This window comes from Rhinichthys klamathensis, unplaced genomic scaffold, assembly GCF_029890125.1.
Source record: "Rhinichthys klamathensis goyatoka isolate OS25496 unplaced genomic scaffold, OSU_Roscu_1.1 h1tg000446l_1, whole genome shotgun sequence".
Classification (NCBI taxonomy): domain Eukaryota; kingdom Metazoa; phylum Chordata; class Actinopteri; order Cypriniformes; family Leuciscidae; genus Rhinichthys; species Rhinichthys klamathensis.
This window is the reverse complement of record NW_026606941.1, coordinates 2,205,001-2,229,157: the sequence shown is the minus strand read 5'-3', so window position 1 is coordinate 2,229,157 and position 24,157 is coordinate 2,205,001. Positions and strand designations below refer to the sequence as shown.

The window sequence follows — 24,157 nt, the reverse complement described above, 5'->3', positions numbered from 1 at the left end:
AAAATACGTTGCCTTATCTTCTCTGAATCGTTCCGCACATTCAGCTGACATAAACCACACTTTAAATAAATGAAAAAAACTATCCAGTCATGAAATGTTTTCTGTGATGACAGTGGGATGTAACCGCCTGGATAATCACACAACGCGCACACGTCCGATAATGACACGTCCAATTCGCGAACTAATGACTCATTTGAACCGATTCGTTTTAATGAATGGTTAAAACAACTGATCTGTCTGAATCGGTGTATAACTAATCGTTAACACTTTGTAATAAGGTTTCATTTATTACATAAATTACATAAAACAAATAAAAACACTTGTTTTTTCCCCCGAAAAAGCATATGACTACTTTTTTTCCACACAATGCTATCATGAATCGATAAGAGAATCGTTAAAGAATCGGATCGATAAGCAGAATCGTCAGTGGCATTGATATTGATAAAATCTTATGTTTCTTATGATAACTGAGATAATGCTGCTAAATTTATTTATTTTTTTACCTTGAATGTCATTGCTCTAATTTATTTTTTATATTTTTCATATTTCATATTTTGTTCAAATGGTTATTATAGCCTATCTGCTGTTCAAATGTTCATTTATTAGTGTGTTATGATTGGAATGTTGTCCCAGTTTTAAAATAAAGCACAGCAATGATATTTGAGAGTGTTTCTCCCTTTTCAGGAAAAGTATCGAAAAAGTATCGAAATCGCAATTCTTGACTTGGTATCGGTATCGAAACAATAATTTTGGTATCGTGACAACACTACTACTGTATCCTTTATTCTCTGCCAATATTCCCATTCATAATTTCTCTTGATTTCTTTTTTGCAAACTCAGAACACTCTTGTGATTGACACACCAAGAATAAGAAAGCAAACGCGTCAGTATTCCACCCTGCGTGGAGAGGGTGGTGATCTGTCTGACATGGACAGCGATGACGACTACCCACCCCATAATTCCCGTCAATCTCGGGCCTCTCGACGCTCTGACCGGCATTCTGGTGGAGGTTACGGGCGCACAGACTGCTTCCGAGTGGAGAAACACCTACTTGTTTATGGGTTTGTGAACTTGTTCTTCGTTATCATATGTAGTTGTTCTTAAGAAATGGGTTTTAGTTCACCTGTTCATGTTTGAAACTTCATGGAATTATGGTTTCATACATTTTAACGTAACTTTCTCTCTTCAGATGGGGCCGCTGGCGGGATATCCTGTCTCATGCTCGCTGTAAACGGCGTCTCAGTGAACGTGATGTGGAAACCATTTGTCGCGTCATCCTGGTTTTCTGTCTGATACATTACCGTGGAGATGAGAACATCAAAAGCTTCATCTGGGAGCTAATCACCCCTCCAGAGAATGGACGAGAGCCACAGGCTCTGCTTAATCACTCTGGTATTACTTTCTCTCATTATAATCTTAAATTGACACTCTTTGATACTACCAGCAAAGACCCTCAGGTAGTGGTAGAGCTCTTTAGATTTTCACGAGTCAACATTTTCTCTTAAGCTGCCTTTCCACTATCTTCGACATTTGACTGTTGCATTTCTCACTTTCAAATTGGTCATGAAGCATCCATTACCCTCCATTCATTTAACATGATAAAATGAGTGAACAATGAATGTGTGAAAATATCCACACAAAATAATTGACCGGTAATATGTCTGGGGAAAAAAACATAGTTGGTTTTATATCAATGTTAATAATTATGTAATAATTGTAAAATAATTAGTTTGGATTATTTCTACACCGTACTACTCTCCATTGAAATTGAATGACTTCTGCTCTGTCGTTTCTCGGAGATAATGAAAAGGAGCTTTAGAATGCAACAGCTTATGTAGGTTTTAAAACAGAGCATTACTTTCATGCTATGCGCTTTTATAGAGGTGCATAATGACTTTTTCCCTTTCCTTTAGGTCTGTCCATCCCTGTCCCTCGTGGCAGGAAGGGGAAGCGAGTGAAGGCTCAGAGCTCTTTTGATGTGCAGAAAGTTGAGTGGATCCGCAAGTACAATCCTGACAGTCTACTGCTTGATGACAGTTACCGAAAACACCTCAAACATCAGTGCAACAAGTATGTTAGACCCATCTGAAACACTGTTATAAATATTACCGTAAGTTTCTTAATTTCATTCTCCCTCTTTTTCAGAGTGTTGCTGAGAGTACGTATGCTGTATTACCTGAAGCAGGAGGTCATTGGAGAGCATGCTGATTCTGTATTAAGAGGAGCTGATGCAAGGTATAGTCATCGTCTGACTTCATTGCTTTTAATAAAAAAATATCACTTTGTTTAAAAAGCTCTGCTACGTGCATTAATATTCATCTGAATTCAAAAATTATCATTGCTTTGGATAGAAGCATCTGCTAAGTGCAAAAATTTAAATTTCATGATGTGGCCATGTACTGAACATACACTAACAATTTAGTTGTCACCAAATCTTACATTCTTCCTGGATGTTTTTTAATCCCCAGCAAGCTTAAAAATTAAGTTTTCTTGATGCATTGATCATAGTTTTTTTTTTTTTACTTTAAATTTGAAAGTGTGTTTCCTTGCAGGGATATTGATATCTGGTTGCCTGAAATGGAGCAGCAAGATGTTCCGTCTGGCTGGTGGGATGCAGAAGCTGACCGTTGTTTGCTTATCGGAGTCTATAAGCATGGTATGTGTAGGCTTTATTAACCTCGTCATCTTCAAGGGTGTCTAGTTAATATAACTTCCTTATAATATAAGATCTTCCTTATAGTTTTGCCCCCATGTTGCTCTTTTAAAACTGATGTTTGTAGTCCTCTAACAACTAACTAATTTGTTTGGACTTAGTGAGGTATATTGGAGATTTTATCTAGATTTAAGGCTGACAAGTCATCCTAATACCTGCCAAAGACAAAAATATGTAGGCTTGCATATCCCTGATGTGTTTTTTTTTCCTCTTTACTCTGCCATTTCAGGATATGAAATGTACACCACCATGCGTGCTGACCCCTGCTTGTGTTTTGTTGAGCGATGTGGCCGTCCAAATGAGCAGGACATTAATGCGGAGCAGCAAGCAGTAGACCCAGAGCTTGGGGAGGGGTCAGTTTCAAAATAGATCTGATGCATTATAATATTACAGCTTATATGTTTGACTGGTAGATTTAAAGCTTAATTTTTTATTTTGTTTTTGTGTCTTAGAGGAGACTACGACAAGTACTCTGAAGATCCAGAATTTAAGCCTGCGACAAGGCACACTAAGGAGGTGTATGAGGAGGTATGTGCATTTTGAATCACTTACATTTTTTTGTTCCTGTGTATGTGTAATTCTGGCACATTTATCTTGTGGTGGTGTTATTAGGAATTTAGAAATAATAATAATAATAAATGTGGATACTGTGCTCCTCAGGCTGATTCGGTGAATGCAGATGGTGATATTTGTGTGGAGGATCGCTCTGTTCCTGTGCAGGTCGAGGGGCCATCTTCGGGATCATCAGATTTGTGTTATTGGCCAACGAGCTCATCGCTTACAGCCAGACTACGGCGTCTTATCACAGCCTACCAACGCAGTTACAGGCGAGAGCAGCTTAAGATGGAGGCAGCAGAGAAGGGCGACCGTAGACGTAGACGGTGTGAACAAGCCACTAAACTCAAAGAGATAGCCCGACAAGAACGACAACAAAGGTATGTTCCTCAAGAAACCCGTTACTGAAGCTTCCTCTTCAGTCTTCTCATAAGCTTCTCTGTTTCAGGTGGACTCGTAGGGAGGAGTGTGATTTTTACAGGGTGGTATCGACCTTTGGCGTTGAAAGGATAAAGAAAGAGGTAGAGGCTCTAGAAGGGGATGAGCATCATATGGACTGGAATCATTTTCGTTCGTTTGCTCGGCTTGATAAAAAAACAGATGAAAGCTTGACGCGTTACTTCAAGTGCTTCATGTCCATGTGTCGGAAAGTGTGTCACCTTCGGCCTGCACGTGGAGAAGGTATTGAATGAGAACCTGTTTGGCATTTAAGTTGATTTAATTAAATGGAATTTTTTTGGGATTATGAATGCGGAATATATCTACCATATCGGCGAGTATTATGCATTTTAATGTTAACAATATTGATTTGATATTGTAAATTTAATTGTGAATACTCGGGTCTCTTATTTTTACGTTTAGATTATTTTTGCCATTTATCTAATGATCTTTACAAACACTAACAACATACATCTTTAGCAAATCCCATTTTTTAATACTATACATTAGTGTTGTTATTGTAATCTAAAACTCTTAAAAATCATTTTTGGTAACTGAAACAAAGCTAAAATAAAAAGTAAATATCAGATGAAAAACTTGAAGATTAAATTGAAATTTAGGAATGTTGCCTTGCCAGTTAACTGAAAGAAGTTTAAGAACTAAAACTGAAATAAACACAAAGCTATATAGAAATAAAAACTAAAACTAATAAAAAATGACAATCTCATAAGTTCTAAAACAAAAGTGCTAAAACTTAAAATTTAAAATGAACTGAAAATATAAAACCTAATAAATTATTGGTAATAAATACTAAAATATCAATAATACTAAAATAACATTAAATACATTATGATGCCTAAATTCTCTTGTAGAATTTAAGAGAATTTTGAAAATGATTCATTATTGTTTTCATTTAATTTTATTTAGACAAAATAGTATAGCATTTTAATTTTGGCTATTGATTGTGTACTGACCATAACATTAATGTGACCCGCAAAACAATTTTTTTGTAGTTTACAATGACAGTTTTTTTAATAACACATTTTCTACTGTTATCTCTTCTTCCTCTATTAGAATCTCAAGATCTGTCCCAATCCCTGGCCCCCATCACAGAAGAACGAGCCTCGCGCACACTCTACAGGGTCAGCTTGCTGTGTCGGCTACGTGAACGTGTTCTTCGTCACCCCTCGTTAGAGGAACGCCTCAGTCTGGCACCACCCAGCTCTGATCTGCCCAACTGGTGGAGCTTCCCACAGCACGACCACGAGCTGCTCTTAGCTGCTGCTAGACATGGCGTCAGCCGCACTGAACTCTCGATCTTCTCTGACCCACAGTACTCATTCAGTCAGGCCCGTCTCGACTACCTCCAGAACCAGCAAGCCCAAGCTGCCTCACAGATTCAATCGTTAAGTCAGTCACAGGATTCGACCAGTATCAAAGAGGAGAGCCTAGATGATGAGTCTCGGCTGCTAGGGGTGGAGACCCTCTGTCCGTCAGACTCCCCAGCCATGCTCCTCTCCCATTCTGAGGGGAAAGTTGGAGTTCAGGCTGGATGGGCCTGGAAGAAGAGCAAAAACAATGGGCCGGGTGAGAATAAAGGAGGAGGAGAGAGAGGTGAAGGCCCATCAGACTCTGACTCCGATTCAGACTCTGGCTCGTCGTCTTCCTCCCGTCATTCGGGCAGCTCGGATGATAGCGGCGACAGTGATGGAGAGAGAGAACGAGGTGAGGAGGGGACGCTGTTGCATTTAAATGAGGTTTATGGTATCCTGCAGCAGGAAAATATTATTTCTTAGTGTTTTGCCTAATGATGATGTTCAGGATGCATCTTGAAACATTTTTGCACCTTTTTTAGGCAATCCAGCGAAATCATTACCAATCAAAAATTATAGTCAAGGTTTTATCCAAGAAGTAAAAATACAGTAAAAATCAGTTTGGTCAAGGCAATATTTTCACAATATATAATTTCTTTCAGAATTACAAAATTAATACTTCAGCAAGGATGCATTAAATTTTGATTGTTACAAAAGGTTTTTATTTCAAATAAATAATTTTCTTTGATGCTTTTTTTTCCCGCTGTCTTTGAGGAATAAAAGATCCAAAGTTTTCACAAAAATATTTAGCATTAAGATTTGCCTTTACAGGAATAAATTCTATTTTCAGAAAAAAACAAAAACTGTTATTTACACAATATTTCACAATATTACTGTTTTTACTGTATTTTTGATTAAATAAATGCAGCTTTAGTGAGCATGAGATTCCCTTCAAAAACATTTAAAAAATCGTAATGAAATCTTTTGAACGATACTGATAAAACATTTGAATACTATCAACAAATCTACATTTTCAAAAATAAAACACTCAAACTTGTATTACTTTTTGTCTTCCATGGATTTCTTTTCTCAATCATTCTTTTTTTCTTTGCCCAGCTGTAATGGTTAATTAGTTAATTTGGGTAGATTTATATGAGATTTGTAACTAAAATGACTGATCTCTCAGCAGCAGCTCTTAAGATGTGTGATGGTGATGAAGAAAACAGCCTCCTCTCACTCACACCATCTCAAGAAGGCGCCCCTGCCGAGTCACTCACTGACCCTCTAAGAGTCGATTGGCCCAAAGACCGTGTGCTGATAAACCGAATAGACAACCTCTGTTCGCTGGTTCTAATGGGACACTGGCCGTCAGGTCGCCGCTACGTCTCTGACATTCAGCTCAGTGCTGCATCTGACGAGCGTGACCTCAGCGATGACCTGGGTTACCCCCGAGTGGGACGCAAAAGCAACAGTGCCCTATCTGCAGAAGTACTTGACGGCCAAGAATCAGAGTTCACAGTAAAACTCCTGAAGGTGAGGTAGTGTTCAGACATTTAGGAACAGTTATGAACCTCAATTGGTGTCTCTTTCTTCTGCTTTAATGTTTGTTTCGTTTTCTTTAGGAGGAGGGGCTGAAGCTGACATTCTCTAAGCAAGCTCTGATGCCAAACGGTGAAGGGAGTGCACGCAAAAAGCGAAAGGACCACGAGGTACAGAAATGCAGCCTCATTAAGGATTTTTTTTCAGGGGGGGGGGGGGTGGGGGGGGGGGTTGACTGCTAGTGTTGCGGAGCGGGCGTGTTACGGATACGTGGTGTAATTTTTTTATTTTTATTAATTGAAATCATGTATTATGAATCATTAAACTTATACAACTTTTTTATATATATATATATATATATATATATATATATATATATATATATATATATATATATATATATATATATATATATATATATATATATATATGAAAAAAAAATTCACAATGATTCTGTGTTGTGTTTTTTCTGGTAATAAAATGAAGACATAAAACACAGATTTTAGCATTTATCATCAATTTTAATCATATGAAATTAAATAAACTTTTTGTCAAATAACTTGCTGCACAATGAGCTTTAGCCTACTGTTAAAATTAAAACATGGATTATTCCTTAAAAATGTCAGTTTTGATGATAATTTATTTGGATTAATGTATTATTACATTTGGACATATCTAAATTCTAATGTACAACAGTAATATATGTCTGACGTTAAACCGAACTTTTATTTTGACGGGTTGCCGTGAAGACCTTTTGAGTTTCTGTGTGTTTATGTCATGATGATAGTTTTTCTCAAATGAAGCGGTGAAATTATCACAAAGTGACTTTCAGGGTGGATCTAGAGCCTAAAGAGGAAGAGGAATGCATTTGTGTCTTCATATAGGCCAAAAAACAGCGCAAGCGTCACACGTGTTTCAGTGTGTGTGTGTGTGTGTGTGGAAACTGCGCGTCGGCGGCACCATTCATTCACGCAGAACATGCAGGATTCGTATTTAAATAGTCTTTGTGTTTTAATATCCACACACTAGTCTACATCGCGATTTGATTTCAAGTGTACTGAACTGCTTTCTATTTTTTCCTCAAATTTACTAATTCCGTGAAATTCTGCGTTATACACAAAATTCCTTTTTTATGACTGGATTTCGTCAGCATTTTAGGGGGGGCGGGGGGGCGTTTTGGGGGGGCGGGCTGCCCCCCCAAAACAATGGTAGGGGAAACACTGGTTTAAATTGACATTAAATACCTTTATGTCCAGCTCTATAATGTGCTTTTTTTTCTTTCTTTTTTACCTTTAGCTGGTAGATGCTGAAGGGGTTCTCCATGCTCCCCGCAGGAGGGACCTTCCCAACTGGCTCAAAGAAAACCCAGATTATGAAGTGGAGGGAGACATGCTAGAGGTAAGTGAATAACTCAGGTTGAGCACTTCTTTTTGGACTGACACGCCTGATCATGTTCATCTTGTTGTTGCAGTTACTAGTGAACCGGACCAAAAGGAAGAGGAGGAGGAAGAGGATAGAGAAAGGAGCAGCACTTACTGGCAGTGAGAGAGTGAAGGTCATAGACATAAGGACGGGCAAGAAGGTGAGGGAAGACATTTGGCAGTTCTACCATAATTTACACTTACACAATTAGATTTATGTTTTTTCAGCAAATCAGCATATTATAATGATTTCTGTAGAATCATGTGACACTAAAGATTAAAAATTCAGCTTTGTCTTCACAGGAATAAATTACATTTTAACAGCCTAAAATAGAAATTAAGTTATTTTAATTTGTAATAATATTTCACAATATTAGTTTTTTTCTGTATTTTTGATCAAATAAATGCAGCCTTGGTGAGCATAAGAGAGTTTATGCATTCATGGAAAATGCAAAAAAAAAATCTACAAATACACCAATCTACAATGTGGTTTGTCTGGGACAGTTAAGCCCCGTTCACACTACAAGCGACAAAGCGACACGATACCATTCATTTCAATGGGGAGGGGGCGATTTCCGGTGACACGCGCGACAGGGACCGGTGGAGCGTGTCTGGCGACGCGACAAAGTTGAGATCTGTTTAACTTTATGCAAATGCAGAGCGACTTTCGGGAGCGACAACCAATAGGAGTGAAGTCAGTGGAGCGCGTCACTCTTCAGTGCTGAGTCTGACCGAGGCAAGTTGAACGAGAAGGTCATTTTAGCAGTCAGAAACTGTCCTATAATTTATGATAATATATCTCCGTGTACATACAGTGGTATTCACCGTACTGACTCTGTACCTGAATGGTTTCGGGAACCAAGATTGACTGGTATTTGCCCGTGTGCTGCAGTTAAATAGCCGCGATAGCAAAGAGCACAAGAGTTTCTCATTCATCTTTAATATTATGCATTTTATGTACTGATTCCATTTATATTTAGACTTTTCCTTCCAAAATATTAGTTTGAAGTTGCAAGAAAACGTATTTGTTGTCTAACATAGAGTAACATCCGTGAATGTCACTCACAAACATTACTAGGCAACCAGTAGTGGGAACGCCCTGCAGCGACAAAGTCGCTTGTAGTGTGAACGGGGCTTTATTGCTTTTGATGTATTTGGTGCAGATCAGTTGGTCTTGATGATTTATACTCCCCTGCTTTTCAGTTTGGTGGAATTTACGGGCCTGCACTACAGGACCTGAGAGAGCACCTGGAGGAGAATCCTGACCACGCTGTAGCACCGGAATGGTCTGAGACTGTTCGCAATTCGGTTAGTGTCTCCTTTATTAGCCTGGTGGTTATCCTCATCTACCCAGGTTGTATAGCGTTAGACCAATCATAGTCAGTTGTCAATTTGATTGAAATTAATGTGATCCTTCTCTTCAATCTCAGGGCTTCTTGCCTGAGAGTTTATTCCACAGACTGTTGAGTCCCCACGCTTCAATCCCCAAAAAGAATCACCATTACCTCTCCACCCCTTCGATCCAGACTGACGACCCTCTCCTCGGAGGCGGCGAAGGCGAGACGTTAGTTTCCGATGGCGCTTACATGATGGACGATGAGGACCTGGAAGACGGTGGTCACCTCACGTCATCTCACCACTTCCTTACTCCAGCCTACGATGTGAAGATGGAGCCAAGCGCTCTTGATATGGACGGAGGTGACAGTTTGTCACAAGGTGGATACGATAGTTCAGACAGAGAGGCCATTTTGGATGATGTCATCATGGCACCAAAAAATTCAGACTCTTCCTCAAGCTCAGAGGATTGACCAAATCTCATGTTAGATGTAGTAGACCGAGATCATGACAGTCTTTTATTTTATTATATTCTGCCTTCATTATTTTTATAATTATTGTTGATGTTATTGCTTAAAATATGGAGTAACAGATTTTTTTCTTGGGTTGGATTTGTACTTGACTGTTTTGCGTAGATTGAGGAGATACAGGTGCTGTGTTTTTTTCTTTTTTTCGTTACACCTCATTCAGCACGTTGTGCATAATTCCAGATGAAATATGAATTTGTCTCACATACCCACAGTAAGCCCCTTTCATCCTGTATTGGCTGGGAAAGGAGCGGTTTGTCTCTCACCCTCAGGCTGAACTGTTTAACAGTGTGCTGGAGGATCCATAGTCATGCACTGAGCTGAGCCATCGTGGTGCCTCGGTCTGGTTAAGAACATGGAGTTTTTTTTTTGTTGGATGTATATCTTTTTTTTGTGTGTGTGTGTTGGGGGGTGGGGACAGGGTAGGATTTGGGGTTTAGGGTTAGTTACTGAAACAATGTTAGACAGATGATGGCTGTATTGTACAAAGTAGAGTTGGTCCTATGCCTGCAATGATGCAAAAATTATGCGTTTATTCCCGTTTCAATAACTGACTCCAACTGTCTCTGTGATATAAATATGAATAGCAGTCTACAGTGGAAACTGATGTCTGTTGAATTCATTTCATCAAGTGTTGGTATTTATTTCAATAATGACCACTGAAGGCTCTTTTTATTGGCTGCCTGGAATACATGCTGAGTAGAAAAGCAAGTTTATTCTCTCTCTCAAACTTTATACTTTGATGTGGAGAAATATCATAATCATTAACGATTGTTTTAATGAACAAGTAGTTTCAATTTTGCTGTCTTGTAGCTTTAGTTGACATCATTAACTTGACATTAAATCACAAATTTAGAGTAGTTTCAGCAATTCAAGTAAGGTTGAAACTAACACATTGAAAGAGACAATAAATATCACAGAAAATTAGCATGTGGCAGGGTTAAGGTAAGTCAGGTTTCACAATTTATTATGGTAATTTGCCAGCAATAACAAACAAAATTAACATTGTCTTGATAATGTTTACAAACATTTTCCTAAAACCTGCATATATAATGTGGCTTTTTACATTTTAGAACAACTCAATTTGCTTGTGGTGCAAACTGCCTTCTCTGTCGAGCATGTGGTTTAACCATTGGGTGATCAGTATTACTGTAGTATGAGACAAATAGATTGCTGTTATGTGGTGCCTTTTGAGCTCTGTAACATAAAAAGTGAATATGCCTGTTGAAATGTTAGGAAGTATTTATTAAAGAGATGAGGAGGATTAAAGTTATCAAATCCATTGCTAATATTTGGTAATGTTTGTGCCATGTTTACCCACTAAATAAATGTTACTTCCAGTGGGGTATTACAAAAAATAGAACAACAAGTGTTAGAACACAGGAGAAAGCTGAATTGACTAATTAAAACATTCACAAGAAAAAAAATTGTTAGACATGTATAGACGCAATATAATGCATTGCACCCAGGGACATGGCAAAATAGAAACATCAGCAGCTCAAACTAGAGTAGTTATATGATAACGAGTTTAATTTTTATTTAACCAATGCTAAGCATATGAAAGTGACTTGAAAATGTAATGCATGATAGGGTTAAGCTTAAAAAAAGTGATTTTCTTCTAGGGGGCACATGTGACCATATTCTCTTTTGAGATGCATTCAAATAACAAAGCCATTTTTTTTTTGTCTTATTGAAAACAGTAGTACACTTGTGAGAATGGGCTCTTGATGTAAAAATGTAACTCCATTGCTTTAGTCTCTATGAAATAATTAAATAAGTTTCAATTCCCCTGTAATCATAAACGACTGTGATTGGTCCAGCTTGATCCTCGCTGTAAAACGTAACGACTGCCATGTGACAATCAGCGGCGTTCTGGAAAAAAATATTTGTGGTGGTTATCGAGAGTAAAGGCTCAACACAGAAGAACTGTTATTTAAACGTGAGGTGTATTACCAACTAGAGACAACGTGAGTCGCGTTAAATATTTTCAGGGAAAAGGTTTCATTTTATGAGCTACGAATAAATCTATGATCGGAGTGCGATTAATGTGACTTGTGAATGCAAACAGACAAACGTAACAGAGCACCGATCGAGTCGGTCCATTTTTACACTGGCAGCAACTGTCTTTGCTAGTGCAACTCTAATACAAACTTTCTTAAATCAATTTGAATATATATTCAGAATATACAGTTTATTGTGTTATGTAATGAGACGCTGGATATTACATATAGCAAATATACTAGAAGTCTCTCCGCGAGGCCTGTGATATGAATGAAACCTCACGTTGGGTTTAACAGCAACACCTTTGTGAACTAGCACCACTTAGCCAGTTAACGTTAGCTGCTGCTAGCTGGCTGAATTGGTAAGCCTATTAATAAACGTTTTTAACTAATCTGGTACTACTTGCGCTGCGTGTGGGATCGTGTAATGAAGTTTACTGGCATTATTCAGCCGAGCAACACATACCATATAAAATTGGACAATACCGAGAACAAGATGTTGTGTTTCTTGCTTCTTTTCTATTAGTGAATAGTATTTTTTTCTTAGATGACTTTGCTTTTTAATTTTGAATTTTTTGCTCTTGGCTTGTTACAAGATCAACCTCTTCTCTGATATCAAAAGACCCAATTTATCTATTTATTTAGTCTTGATATTTTCCTCATGGATCTGAATTTTTACTCGGATCTCTCTGACGGGACCGGTCAACATGTTGATTCTGAGTTTATGGAAAACTCGTCTTACAATGGATATGATTCAGTGACCAAGGTAAATCAGACTTTGTGTAGTTAACATCTTTAGTTGAATATAAAACGTATATTTGTATTTAAAATTGCAGCATGTCACGTAGTGTTCGTTTGATCAATATGTCTGCAGGTAAATAATACACCTCTTAACCTCTGTTTATTAGTTTGCAGGTGCCAATGAGTCATACCTGACCATCAGTGGACCTGGTCATCATTTTCTTGAGGTGGTGCTACTTTTGGTCACAATTAACTGGGTTAACTCAATTATATATATGTGTATATGTTTCTGTGTTATCATTTTATTTATGCATTTACTTTTGCTTGTAGAAAACATTCCATACACCCTGTCTGGGCGATGAAGAGTTTGAAATCCCAATCTCCTTGGATCCAGATTCTGCGCTCACCATAGAGGATGTGGAGGCCCATTTCGGAGAGTTGGCTGAACAGGCTGAGAGCTCAAGGGGTCCTGGAGTTGGAAACAGTCTTGCCAGTAATACTGTAGTAGGGGGGAATGATCCCTCTTTTGCCTCTGCTTTCATGAATCCGTCTTCTCAGGGCATAGAGCATCTGAGTTTGGGTGTGATTAACCAGCCTGGAGGAAGTGCACTACTGAGCTCAACTCTGGGTGTGGTAAGCTTTGTTTTTGTTTTGTCAGTGATCATTTATTTTCTTGCTTTCAGCTTGTTAGAATGGGCACTTGAATTGCTGTTTAATGCAATTAGATCTTGAGTAAAGTATAGATTGGTACATCAGATAATGATTTTTTTTTTCTTTTTTTTTCTGTAGGATCTCGGCCATTCTGTTGGCTCCCATTTTAATAGTTCCTCCTCCATGACTATTGATGTTCCAATAAACGACATGGGCCACAGTCTCTTAGGACACAATCAGCTCACCACCATAGACCATTCAGATCTAAGTGCTCAGTTAGGGCTCAGCCTTGGTGGTGGAGCCAAGTCACCTGACCAAACGCTGTCAACCACACCATCTCCTTCTGGGTCATTGCAGGATGAAGACATGGAGGACTTCAGACAAGTGAGTCTTTCAGTGATGGGCTTGATTTGTGGCACATTTTCTTTCTTTTTCCATTTTGCAAGCTATCCCTATTTCCGTTACAGAAAACCATGCTGGTAGACTACTCTTCAGCCTCTGCGACGATCATACCGCACCTCCCCAACTTGACGGGTTCCAGCCAGCTCTCTTCTCCTCTTCCAGCTGTGGTGAGGAGGGTTGGCGGTAAGCCGGCCATGGTGCCTGTGACCACAGTGGACACGGGAGCAACGCTGGGAGGCAAAAAAGGAAAGAAGAAAAAAGATCCCAATGAACCACAGAAGCCAGTGTCAGCCTATGCTCTGTTCTTCAGAGACACCCAGGCAGCCATTAAGGGCCAGAACCCAAATGCCACATTCGGAGAGGTGTCCAAGATAGTGGCATCCATGTGGGACAGCCTGGGAGAAGAGCAAAAACAGGTGGAGTATAGTTCTTTGAAGACTGAGAGTGTTTGCAAAAAGTGCAATGCAATTCAAATATGCACAACTACTCAAAGATTTGGGGGCATTGTTTTTTATATTAAAGAAATGAATACTTTTATTTAACAAAGATACATTGCATTCATCAAACTTGACAGTAAATAAATTAAAATGTTACAAAAGTTTTATATTCATATATATATATATATATATATATATATATATATATATATATATATATATATTCTATAAACACATACAGCATGCTGTTTCTATTTATTAAAGGGGTAATTATGTCATTTACTCACCCTTATGTTGTTCCAAACCTGTATGTTTTTCTTTCTTCTTTAACACAAAAGATGATATTTTGAAGGTAACCAATAAGTTTATGGGCCCCACTGACTTTCATAGTATATATTTTTGGTTTGATTGCCAACATTCTTCAAAATATCTTATTGTGTTCAACAGAAGAAAGAAACTCATACAGGTTTGGAACAACTTAAGGCTAAGTAAATGACAATTTTCATTTTTAGGTGAACCATCCCTTATAAGAATGAAAAAGTTATTGCGGTTTCTACAAAAATATTAAGCAGCACAACTGTTTTCAACATTCCATTGGTTGGATAAACAGATTGTCCCACCCCAAATTCACACCACTGGCTTATACTGTATATACTTAAAGGGATACTCCACTTTTTTTGGAAATAGGCTTATTTTACAACTCCCCCAGAGTTAAACTGTTGAGTTTTACTGTTTTTGAATCCATTCAGCCGATCTCCGGTTCTGGTGGTACCACTTTTAGCATAGCTTAGCATACATCATTGAAGTGGACAAGACCATTAGCATTTCTAAAAAAAAAAAATGACCAAAGAGTTTCGATATTTTTCCTATTTAAAACTTGACTATACTCTCATTCCTGCGTAGTAATCAAGAAACTTTACTGCCGTACCATGAGTGCAGCAGGCGTAATGATATGACGCAGCGCCTGAAAATAGTCCCCAGCTCGGTAACTTCCAACGTGACCGGGACTAAGTGCCTACGCCTGCTTCACTCATGGTGCGGCAGTAAAGTTTCTTGATTATTACGCAGGAATGAGAGTATAGTTCCTAGCCATATCAGCCTAGAAAATCGCAACTTTACATTTTCCGTCGGTCTTAGTGCACGATGTAACTACAGAAATGTCAAGTTTTAAATAGGAAAAATATCGAAACTCTTTGGTCATTTTTTTTTTTGAGAAATGCTAATGGTCTTGTCCACTTCAATGATGTATGCTAAGCTAAGCTAAAAGTGGTACCGCCAGAACCGGAGATCGGCTGAATGGATTCAAAAACGGTAAAACTCAACAGTTTAACTCTGGGGGAGTTGTAAAATGAGCCTATTTCCAAAAAAAGTGGAGTATCCCTTTAAGGTCAATTATTGTAATTGCATTTGTGTAAAAAGACTAAAAAGTCTGTAGACACACATTGTGCTGGAATTGCTTTAGATTTATAACATTATTCCATAATTTGACAATGGAGTTGCATTTTATTTTTCAAAGTATTAAAATAATTAATAGATATGTTAAGGAATTGAATCTGGAAATGGTACATTTACATTCACATGCATTTTGTGTCATTTTGAATTTTTATTAACTTTTGCAGGTTTACAAGAGGAAAACCGAGGCAGCTAAGAAAGAGTATCTGAAAGCTTTAGCAGCCTACAGAGCAAATCAACTCTCAAGAGTGAGTGAATTGTTTCTAGTTCTTCTTTTGTGAGTTTTTTTTTATTTGCTGCCCTATCTTACACTTTCTTTCCTTTATTTCTCATCCAGCCATATTCTGAGGTGGAGGATAGCGCTCCTTCCACTCCTCCCTCTGTCCCCTGTCCTGCACCCGTCATCCCTGCTCCTGCTGCCCCTGCCCGTCCACGCCTGACCCCCATCCCTGAGCAGAACACCATCACCAACATCTGTGCATCCAATATTATCCTCGACCTGCCTCAAGTCACCACCCGCTCCCGCACGGGTTCTCTACCCTTGGCCATCGGCCAGCCCCTGACCCCTAACCCCAGCCCGACACCCACTGTCACAAAAATCATTATCTCCAAGCAGATGCTGCAGGGAGGTTCTCAGCTCCACCAGATCCCCACGTCCATGGTGACGGTGATTCCGGCTGGAGTACGAGCCTTGCATCCGGCTTCTGCTGGACGACAGCCTCCACCACTGCAGCAGATGCAGGGCACCCCACCTCCACCACGTCTGCAGCAGATGGTACAAACCCAAGCCCCGCCGCCTCTTCAGGCCAAGCCCCGTGGAGGGGCAGGAAGTTCTGTGGCCGTCACGGCTACGCCTCCACCGCCTCTTCAGATAAAGATTGTGCCCGCTTCAATACACTCTGACCTGTCCACGCCAATTATTGTTACTACAACAACAAGTGCCAATCCTGTTATTTCCTCATCCACCATCTCAGCCTTAGCACATCCTGCCCCTGTTGAGGTGAAAGTGGAAGAGCCCAAAGAGGAGTTGGCCACTGGGACGGATGAGGCTCTGACGGAGGAACCCGAAGAGGTTTGTTTTTCCAATAATTAACATCAACAGAGCTACTGTGGTTACACTTTATTTCAAGATGTCCCTGTTACAGCGTAATTATAACAGTAAGTACGGAGTAAAATTAAAGGGATAGTTAAGCCAAAAATTCTTTCATTAATTACTCACCCTCATGTCATTCCAAACCTGCAAGACTTTTGTTCATCCTCGGAACACAAACGAACATCTTTTTGATGAAATCTGAGAGCTTTCTGACCCTCCATTGACAGCTACGCAACTACCACTTTTGAAGATTTTAACTGAAGTCTGACACTGTTTTTATGCCTAATGCTATAAACATGCTCTATAAACCTATATCATTTATAATTTAACCTAAATAAAACCTATATAATTTAATGTGACATGACTTGTATGGAGTGTGGAATTGCAGAGCTTTTGCAAACATATCCACATCGCTATGATCAGATGCTTTCTTAACTGCTATTTTCTCACCACTGTCAATTTTATTGTTTATTTTGTTATTGTATTTACTTATTAATCTATGTTCACTACCAGTATACCGCCGCGCAGGTATTTCAAACTTCTTTTTATCAATAAATAAAGAACGAACAAGACTACGCTGTAATTATATCTGGGCCTTAAGAGATCAAACACAAGTACACAGCAAAGTTATTCAGAGTGTAACTGCTTGTTTTATCCTGTTTTTTCAGATGGAGATGGAGGTAAGTGTTGCTCCTGCGGTCTCCTCTTCCACTCCTCCTGTGAATCTCTGTGTCCGTGCTGGATGCACAAACCTGGCTGTGGATAGTCGAGACTGGGATAAGGAGTATTGCAGCAATGAATGTGTGGCCACACACTGCAGGTGTTTTTTATTTTTATTTTTTTTATTTAAGGTGCTTTTTTTTTTGTACAGTCAGACATTTACTAACCGTCCCTATTTTTACTTTCTTAACAGGGATATTTTCATGGCCTGGTGTTCAATCAAGAGCCAGAACTCAGCCACTGTCAAATAAATGAAACGAAATCCTCCTGATTCTGGGTCTTAGCATGCCTGGATGTGTCTTTTATAATAACACAACAGAATTTTACTGGAATTACTAGTGAAAGTTTAGTGTTTTTGTTGTAAATATCTAAGGCATGAAAATGGCAGTGGAAAAATCACTCTATGAAAGGACAAATTATGTCTTTGTTACAACTGCTGATGAATATACTGCGAACATCATGTTTTGACATTTGTTTTCCTAGTTGAAACTGTCAGAAAAGGACGTACAGTGAATATTGTGGGGGGTTTTTTGGACCTTGTATTGTTTCCACTCAGTTTTGGGCCAGTGGTTTATTTTTATTTTTTATATATATATGTTACTAGTTAATGTGTTAAAGTGAGACAAATCTGAACCATTGTATTATTTTCAAATGCAGTCATTTTTGATTATGATGACAAATTTAAGAGTATTAGTGAACCTCAAACAGTAATGCAATCAGTCTGCAATTCTATTATATTTTCAGTTTTCTTGTGTTGTACTGACAGTGTCTTAGATCAGTGTTCACAAGTGCTCTTGTGTAAAATCTTTTTGCCTTAGTTATGGGGTTTTGCTGACTTTTTTAGATTGTGTTACAGAAATTACTCAAGTATTAATAAAAGGCAGCCAAAATGGACTAAGTTTCAGAATTCATTGCAAACGTACCCATTTTAACATGACACTCAAATGGTTGTGTCAGTACACTACAAAAACTGCAGATGTCCCTGCTGGTAGAAACATAGGCTATATTATTTTATTATAGATGTCTGATCAGTATGTAGTCCATTTAGTTCGTAAGAATTTTGAATCTGAAAATAGAGAGCACTTTTACAAGTCGCAAGCTAAAAAAAAAAGAATCGGTAACAAAATATGTCATTTCTCTGCCATATTCAAGGATGCATTATATGACATTCACAATTTTTTTGACCCCTTTAATTTAAAAAGTAGCCTACCCCCTGAGATTGTGTTTAAAAATTATAATATATATATATAATGAGCGACTACATAATGAATCCATTTTCCTAACCGTGTTTTTATCTTATCCAGAATCACTACGGTACACCTACAGTAAATGTTTATATTCTGACAATTTCAGACTGGTTCGGGTCGGCAGCGCTGCGGAGTAGCCCAGTACCTGCGTGACTCATCATAAACATAAACAGAGATAAGTAGTTCCGGTTACAATGTTCTTCCGCAAGATTCATGCAGTTCTGTTTATTAACCACTAGAGCGCCAAAAGTTACGGACTGCAGCTTTAAACTTTTGAGGATTTGATTAATTATTTGCTTTCAACAACTCCCAAACCCCCCCTGAAGTCCCCCTAGCAACCCCATTTTGGGAAACCCTGATCTAAATCAGTTGTTGTGCAAGGTTAAAGAAGGCTGAAAGTATAAATTTGCCACAAAATGTGTAAAGAGGTTCTACAAAAGTATTTGTCCTTTCGAAGGCCCCTACCCCCCCCCCCATTTTTTTTGTCATCTCTTCTATAAAATACTCTCAAAGATTACTGCAATGTCCCAGGAGACATTTGCATCTCCCAGTCCACATAAAAAAAAAGTTTGGTTGGAATCATTTTCAAATTCGCTGGCATGTTTTTACATTGAATTGCTCAAACTTTTGTTATTGGACGTGTGGAATAGTTTGTATGTCTTCAGTAAAGTTTCTCAATTGACTGCAGCTCTTGGAGGTCATTGTTCATACTAATCTTTCTATTGAGTTATATTCTCCAGCAGCAGGAAAATACATATATATATGCTTGAACCTTTTAATAAAAACAACCCATTAAACAAAGATATGAGGTTATTGTTTATTCAAAAAGAAACTATATAGGTTTGTCATAATGGTTATGAGGATGAGGAATGGTAAAAAAAAAAGGATGTATAGCAAAAGCTAAGGTTGAAACCATTTCTTTTGTTTGCTATAAACTCACAAATGTTACTACAAATGTTACTACGTTTTTAATATCGAACTAAAATCATGTGAGTGACAGCATAATGTTAAAAAGGTAAAGATAAAACAAAAAAAGCATGTTTATAAAACAATCTCTCTGATAAATGTTTGCTTGGTCCATACAAAGAGATCACATCAAATGTTAAAAAGTACAAGTAAAATAAAGTGGAAATGCGAGCAATAGTGTGACTAACAGCATTTTGTTTTTTAGCTTAAGCTTAAAGTGAGCAAAGCGTGCTAAACAAGTAGTGAACAACAAGACTCTAAAGTATGTTGCTTTAAAAAGTATTACAAGGACATATAAACCCCTGTGAATCCTGCAGCATCCAATTATCTCCAGTGTTCAACCACACACACACACAAATCCTCTTGAATGAGTCCAGACAGGCATGTTAAAAAGATCCAGATTGATAAAAAGTCATTTTTACAAATAAAAGCATCATATAAGTATGACAAGTATTTACAGCAAGCAATAATTAGTCAAGTCTGTTTGTGTTTTACTGCAGGACTGAACCCACTAATGCCCTGGATATTTGACATTTAGTGGCATGATGAAACTACTGAAAAAAAATGATTGTATATGATTAGTACAGATGCAGTCAAGGGCAAAGACTACACCAGAAGAAAACTGTCCACAAACAACCCTAATCAACATGAGAACCATTTACAATGTGGTATCAAGGAGAAAAAAAAAAAAAGAAACCTGAACACGTAAAATGAGTCACCCCAATGTTCCTACATCCTGCCTGCTATTGTGCGTCAACTCGGGTGCTAGATTTACCGGCTGGATCCAGTGGTTCTGATGCGAGGTAGAAATATGGCGTTTGGTTTAGGCCACACAAAACATTTGTTCTGTTACTGAAGAGTTCGAAAGCTAACTGGCGCCGAATGAGTGAGTCTGTGTCTCTCAAGGTTTTTGAGGATCCGAAAACCCTTCGAGCACAGGTTGCAAATGAAGGGCTTTTCCCCAGAGTGAAAGCGCAGGTGAGCCTTGAGATTGTTTTTGAGACGGAAGCCTTTCCTGCAGTGTGGGCAGACGTGAGGTCTCTCTCCAGTGTGGAACCGCTCGTGCCTTCGCAAGCTTTTCCGCAGGGCAAATGTCTTTTTACACTTTCTGCAGGAATACGGCTTTTCGCCTGTATGAAAGCGCTCGTGACGCTTTAGGATCTTCTTGCGTTTGAACTTTTTGCCGCAGATCTTGCAGGCATGAGCATGCCCTTGTGAGAGGGCTCCCTGCAGGCGCCAAATGCCGTTCCCGCAGTCTTTAAAGCAGCACAGCCGACGTCCCGTATGGACACGCTGGTGGGCTCGCAGATCTTTGGGTGTAGAGAAGCATTTTTTGCTGGATCCATTCGCCCTCTGCTCACTTGACAGCATCAGTAGGTTCACAAGTTGCACAGAACAAGGCCGTAACAGTTTGCAATCGAAAGGTGTTTTGCTCAGCTGGAAACGCACCTTCTTTGCATTCAAAGCACTATTACCTGATGCCTGGCTGAGTTCAGTGGCCTCCGCTGGGGTTTTGGTGGATTGAGGAGATTCTATGCGAGGTGACTTTTCAACAGACAGTGAAGAATTTACTTCCATAAGGACATGGTCCCACTGGTTTATACTGTCAATGGAAAGGTCAGCACTGGGAATGTTACCTAGAACAGAGCTGAATAGATGAGACTCTGGATCTACTATAGAGTGTGAAGAAGTTTCCTCAAGAGCATCAAGTCCTAGAAGACCTAAGAGACCACAAAAAAGCATAAAAAGGAAGAAATTTGTTTTCATTCTGTAGTAATTTCAGATTTTTTGTAAAACTGTTAAAGTTTGTTTAATATTTTTGTAAATAAAAGATTTACTTTTTTGAGAATCAGTTTATTTCTGGATAGATTAGAAAGAAAAATTGTATTTTATATATTCAGCTTATGCAGTTAAATATAATAGGATTATGAATCAAGCTGGTCTAGTTTCTTTATACCATTTTCCTGAATTGTCTCTGGTTTCTTCAAGTCATCTGTCCGTGGGGTGTCGTGAATTAAGCTGTCTCCTCTCCCCAGTCCAATCTCCTGAAAAACAGTAAACAATATGACTTGGTCAATAAGGGAAAAGAAATAGAAATTGTTCCAAATCTTTGGTGCAGTATATTTCAGCATTTAAATTCATATTAATATCTATTTGTTCTTTAGGTTTAGGGTTAGTAAGGGAACTTCAGGGGGGTTGTGAGTAAATGGAAAGCTAATAGTTAATTATACCCAAATTACCCAATATAAAATTAAAATAAATGGGGTTGCAAGATAATTGCAATATAGCTGTGATTTAATTAAATAACTGTATAGTCTCATGCTCTGAAGTACTTCAGATTGAAACACTGGCAGTTTGTGATCTAGTGTTTTCAGCATCTCCGACCAGCTCGATTTCCTTTATTTACACAGTCGCATAATTTCCAACATTTTTTTAGGACAGATGTCTAAAGCATTTCCCCAGTAAACTACCAAAATAAAAGCTTGAGCATTCACAATGTTAAATAGCTTGAGGGTTTGAACTTTGAAAGTGAATACATATTGTTTTTTTAATACAAATATTACTATTGTAACTTAGTGTAAAATAAATTATTATAATTAGCAAATATCCATTTATTTCACAGTACAATCACAATTTACAAGAGTAATATATTTTTATAATAATCAGTCTTAATTTTTATAATAATAATAATATAAAATTTGATTGGGTTTCCCAAAACACTAGTGTGAATGTGGACTGACTATCACAACTAAAATTTCAAGTTAAATAAAACACTTACTAAAAAAAATCTTTAAAATGAACATTATTTCATCAAAGTATATATTCTAGTTGATAGAAATCGAATAAGAGAAAGTTAAAAATCAGCGCCACCTACAGTTTCTTTGAAGATTGTGCATGGAAGGTCAACCATGCATTGCAAATCCACTGCTTCTGGAGACTCCTTGCAGAGACTTTCAGAGGGAGAAAGCCCCTCCTCCTCTCCTTTGGAATCCTGCAGATAAATCCTGTCTTTCTCAGTGGACACACACAGATCTGAATGGGGTTTCGGGGTGGGAGAGAATACAACATATTACTATTTAGAAACACTGTGTCTATTACAGTGCTGCTAGTTTTCTTCTTAATGCATATTATTTGGGATCTTATGAGTACATTGTCCTTTTGAAAATTATTTGAACTTTTACGTTTGAAAGAAGCAGGTCTGAGAACCAGCTCAATTTTGCATGGACAGGTGAATAAACAACATTCAGAAAAAAAGGTTCATAAAATATTATAAGTTCTTATTTTATGACAAGTCACAATTTTTAAATGTTAAAATATGTATTGTTGTATACAGTTTTATTATTTTGGTTGCACTTTGTAAAGCACTTTGTGATTTTATCTGTGAAAAGCGCTCTATAAATAAACTTTACTTACAGGAACAACAAACTGCATTGTTTGCATTAAAACCAAGCAAGGTGGACTTCAACCCTGAAATATCAATCAGCACTACTGCTGCAACTACTTTTCGAAATATGGTAAACCATTTTAACATTTATTCCTTACAACTAAATAGTATTTATTTGTATGTTACTAGTTATTGTTACAATTCAACACAAAGTGTGCGCATCTAACAGGCAAAAAAAAAAGCTCAATGCAAAAAAACAAAAAGGAAGGACACATTGGCACACCACTGCACCCTTTTCCTTCCTTTTTTACTTTGTTATTTTTAACCAACCCAAGAAACATTACCTTTTCAGTTAAAATAATGACCTATTCATTAGCTAGTAGTACTTATTCCAAATAATGACTAGTATCTATTGATTTAGACGCCATTTGCTCATGTCTTTCAGTTTAGAGTACATCATCAGATCACGTATAGACTGAATAAATATAGACAATTAGACATACTTAAAAGTTATAGCCTATAATGTGTTCAAGCGTATCTCTCTTGCAGTTTTTCTATGACAAATCAATATACATTTACTTCATTCAAGTACTTCTCTTCATTGCTGTATGTTAAAAATATTTAATATCACTAGAAATGTTATTGCAAATGTATCATGCTCAGTAGGTTATATCTGTGTGGTGTACAGTAAACAGTTGTTAGTAATTATGTTCAAGGACTTTTATTTTATAGCCTAGTAAATTTTAACGGAATACGAAACACTACTGGAATAGAGACTAATAGCAAAGGAGGATGAAAGTATACTAGTATGAACTGAACTACAATATACCAGAAAGTATAAAAATAAGTAACGTTACCGGCGGTAACATAAAAACAAATAATTCGTTTTTAAGCAATGTATATTAAAGCGGCTTGCCATATACGACAGCCTTCTTCCGGTTTACTCCTGTTGAATTCAACAAATGTGGAAGTAAAGCCAAGCTACATGCCCAGCTAGAGAAGTGGCTGTTGTTTACGCAAAAACATACCCTGATGGTTGGACAGCAGTGTCTCTCCCACTTGCACACCGACGCTACAAACCATCTTGTCCGAAAGATTAGTCAACGCACTTTCCATATGAGCCCTGATGTCAGGGACACGCACCAGATCCTCTTTGATCTGAGCTTCTCTGTCGACCGTGCAGCCATGGAAATCCAATGCGCGTCCTTCGAAAACTTTCGTT

General features: G+C 38.1%; 3 protein-coding genes across 3 annotated transcripts in view; 2 read left to right on the top strand and 1 right to left on the bottom strand.

Moving 5' to 3' along the window:
* Positions 1-840: 840 nt before the first annotated feature.
* Positions 841-10,444, top strand: LOC130071596 (chromodomain-helicase-DNA-binding protein 8; the record flags this gene model as incomplete). The annotated part of the gene is made up of 16 exons (XM_056236444.1): positions 841-1,061; positions 1,190-1,392; positions 1,914-2,070; positions 2,146-2,235; positions 2,553-2,656; positions 2,943-3,066; positions 3,166-3,241; positions 3,374-3,648; positions 3,717-3,949; positions 4,781-5,431; positions 6,206-6,552; positions 6,642-6,728; positions 7,855-7,956; positions 8,030-8,140; positions 9,183-9,287; positions 9,410-10,444. Coding segments are annotated over 16 exons (3,264 nt in total), but the record flags the coding sequence as incomplete, so codon positions are not given.
* A 1,646-nt stretch (positions 10,445-12,090) lies between these two features.
* Positions 12,091-17,857, top strand: tox4a (TOX high mobility group box family member 4 a). The gene is made up of 9 exons (XM_056236413.1): positions 12,091-12,607; positions 12,750-12,809; positions 12,913-13,215; positions 13,372-13,617; positions 13,701-14,051; positions 15,692-15,772; positions 15,862-16,596; positions 17,286-17,437; positions 17,531-17,857. Exons 1-9 carry the CDS (start codon positions 12,503-12,505, stop codon positions 17,586-17,588), a joined length of 2,091 nt encoding a protein of 696 aa, XP_056092388.1. The 5' UTR covers positions 12,091-12,502; the 3' UTR covers positions 17,589-17,857.
* A 2,268-nt stretch (positions 17,858-20,125) lies between these two features.
* si:rp71-1g18.1 (uncharacterized protein LOC559922 homolog) overlaps positions 20,126-24,157 on the bottom strand; it is a 4,228-nt gene continuing 196 nt past the window's right edge. The window contains exons 1-4 of the mRNA XM_056236434.1: positions 23,964-24,157; positions 22,426-22,583; positions 21,508-21,595; positions 20,126-21,271 (exon numbers count right to left, since the gene is read on the bottom strand). The exon at positions 23,964-24,157 is cut by the window's right edge and continues 196 nt beyond it. Coding sequence (XP_056092409.1) covers positions 20,400-21,271; positions 21,508-21,595; positions 22,426-22,583; positions 23,964-24,157 — 1,312 coding nt within the window. The 3' untranslated portion in view covers positions 20,126-20,399. The remainder of the gene's footprint in view (positions 21,272-21,507; positions 21,596-22,425; positions 22,584-23,963) is intronic.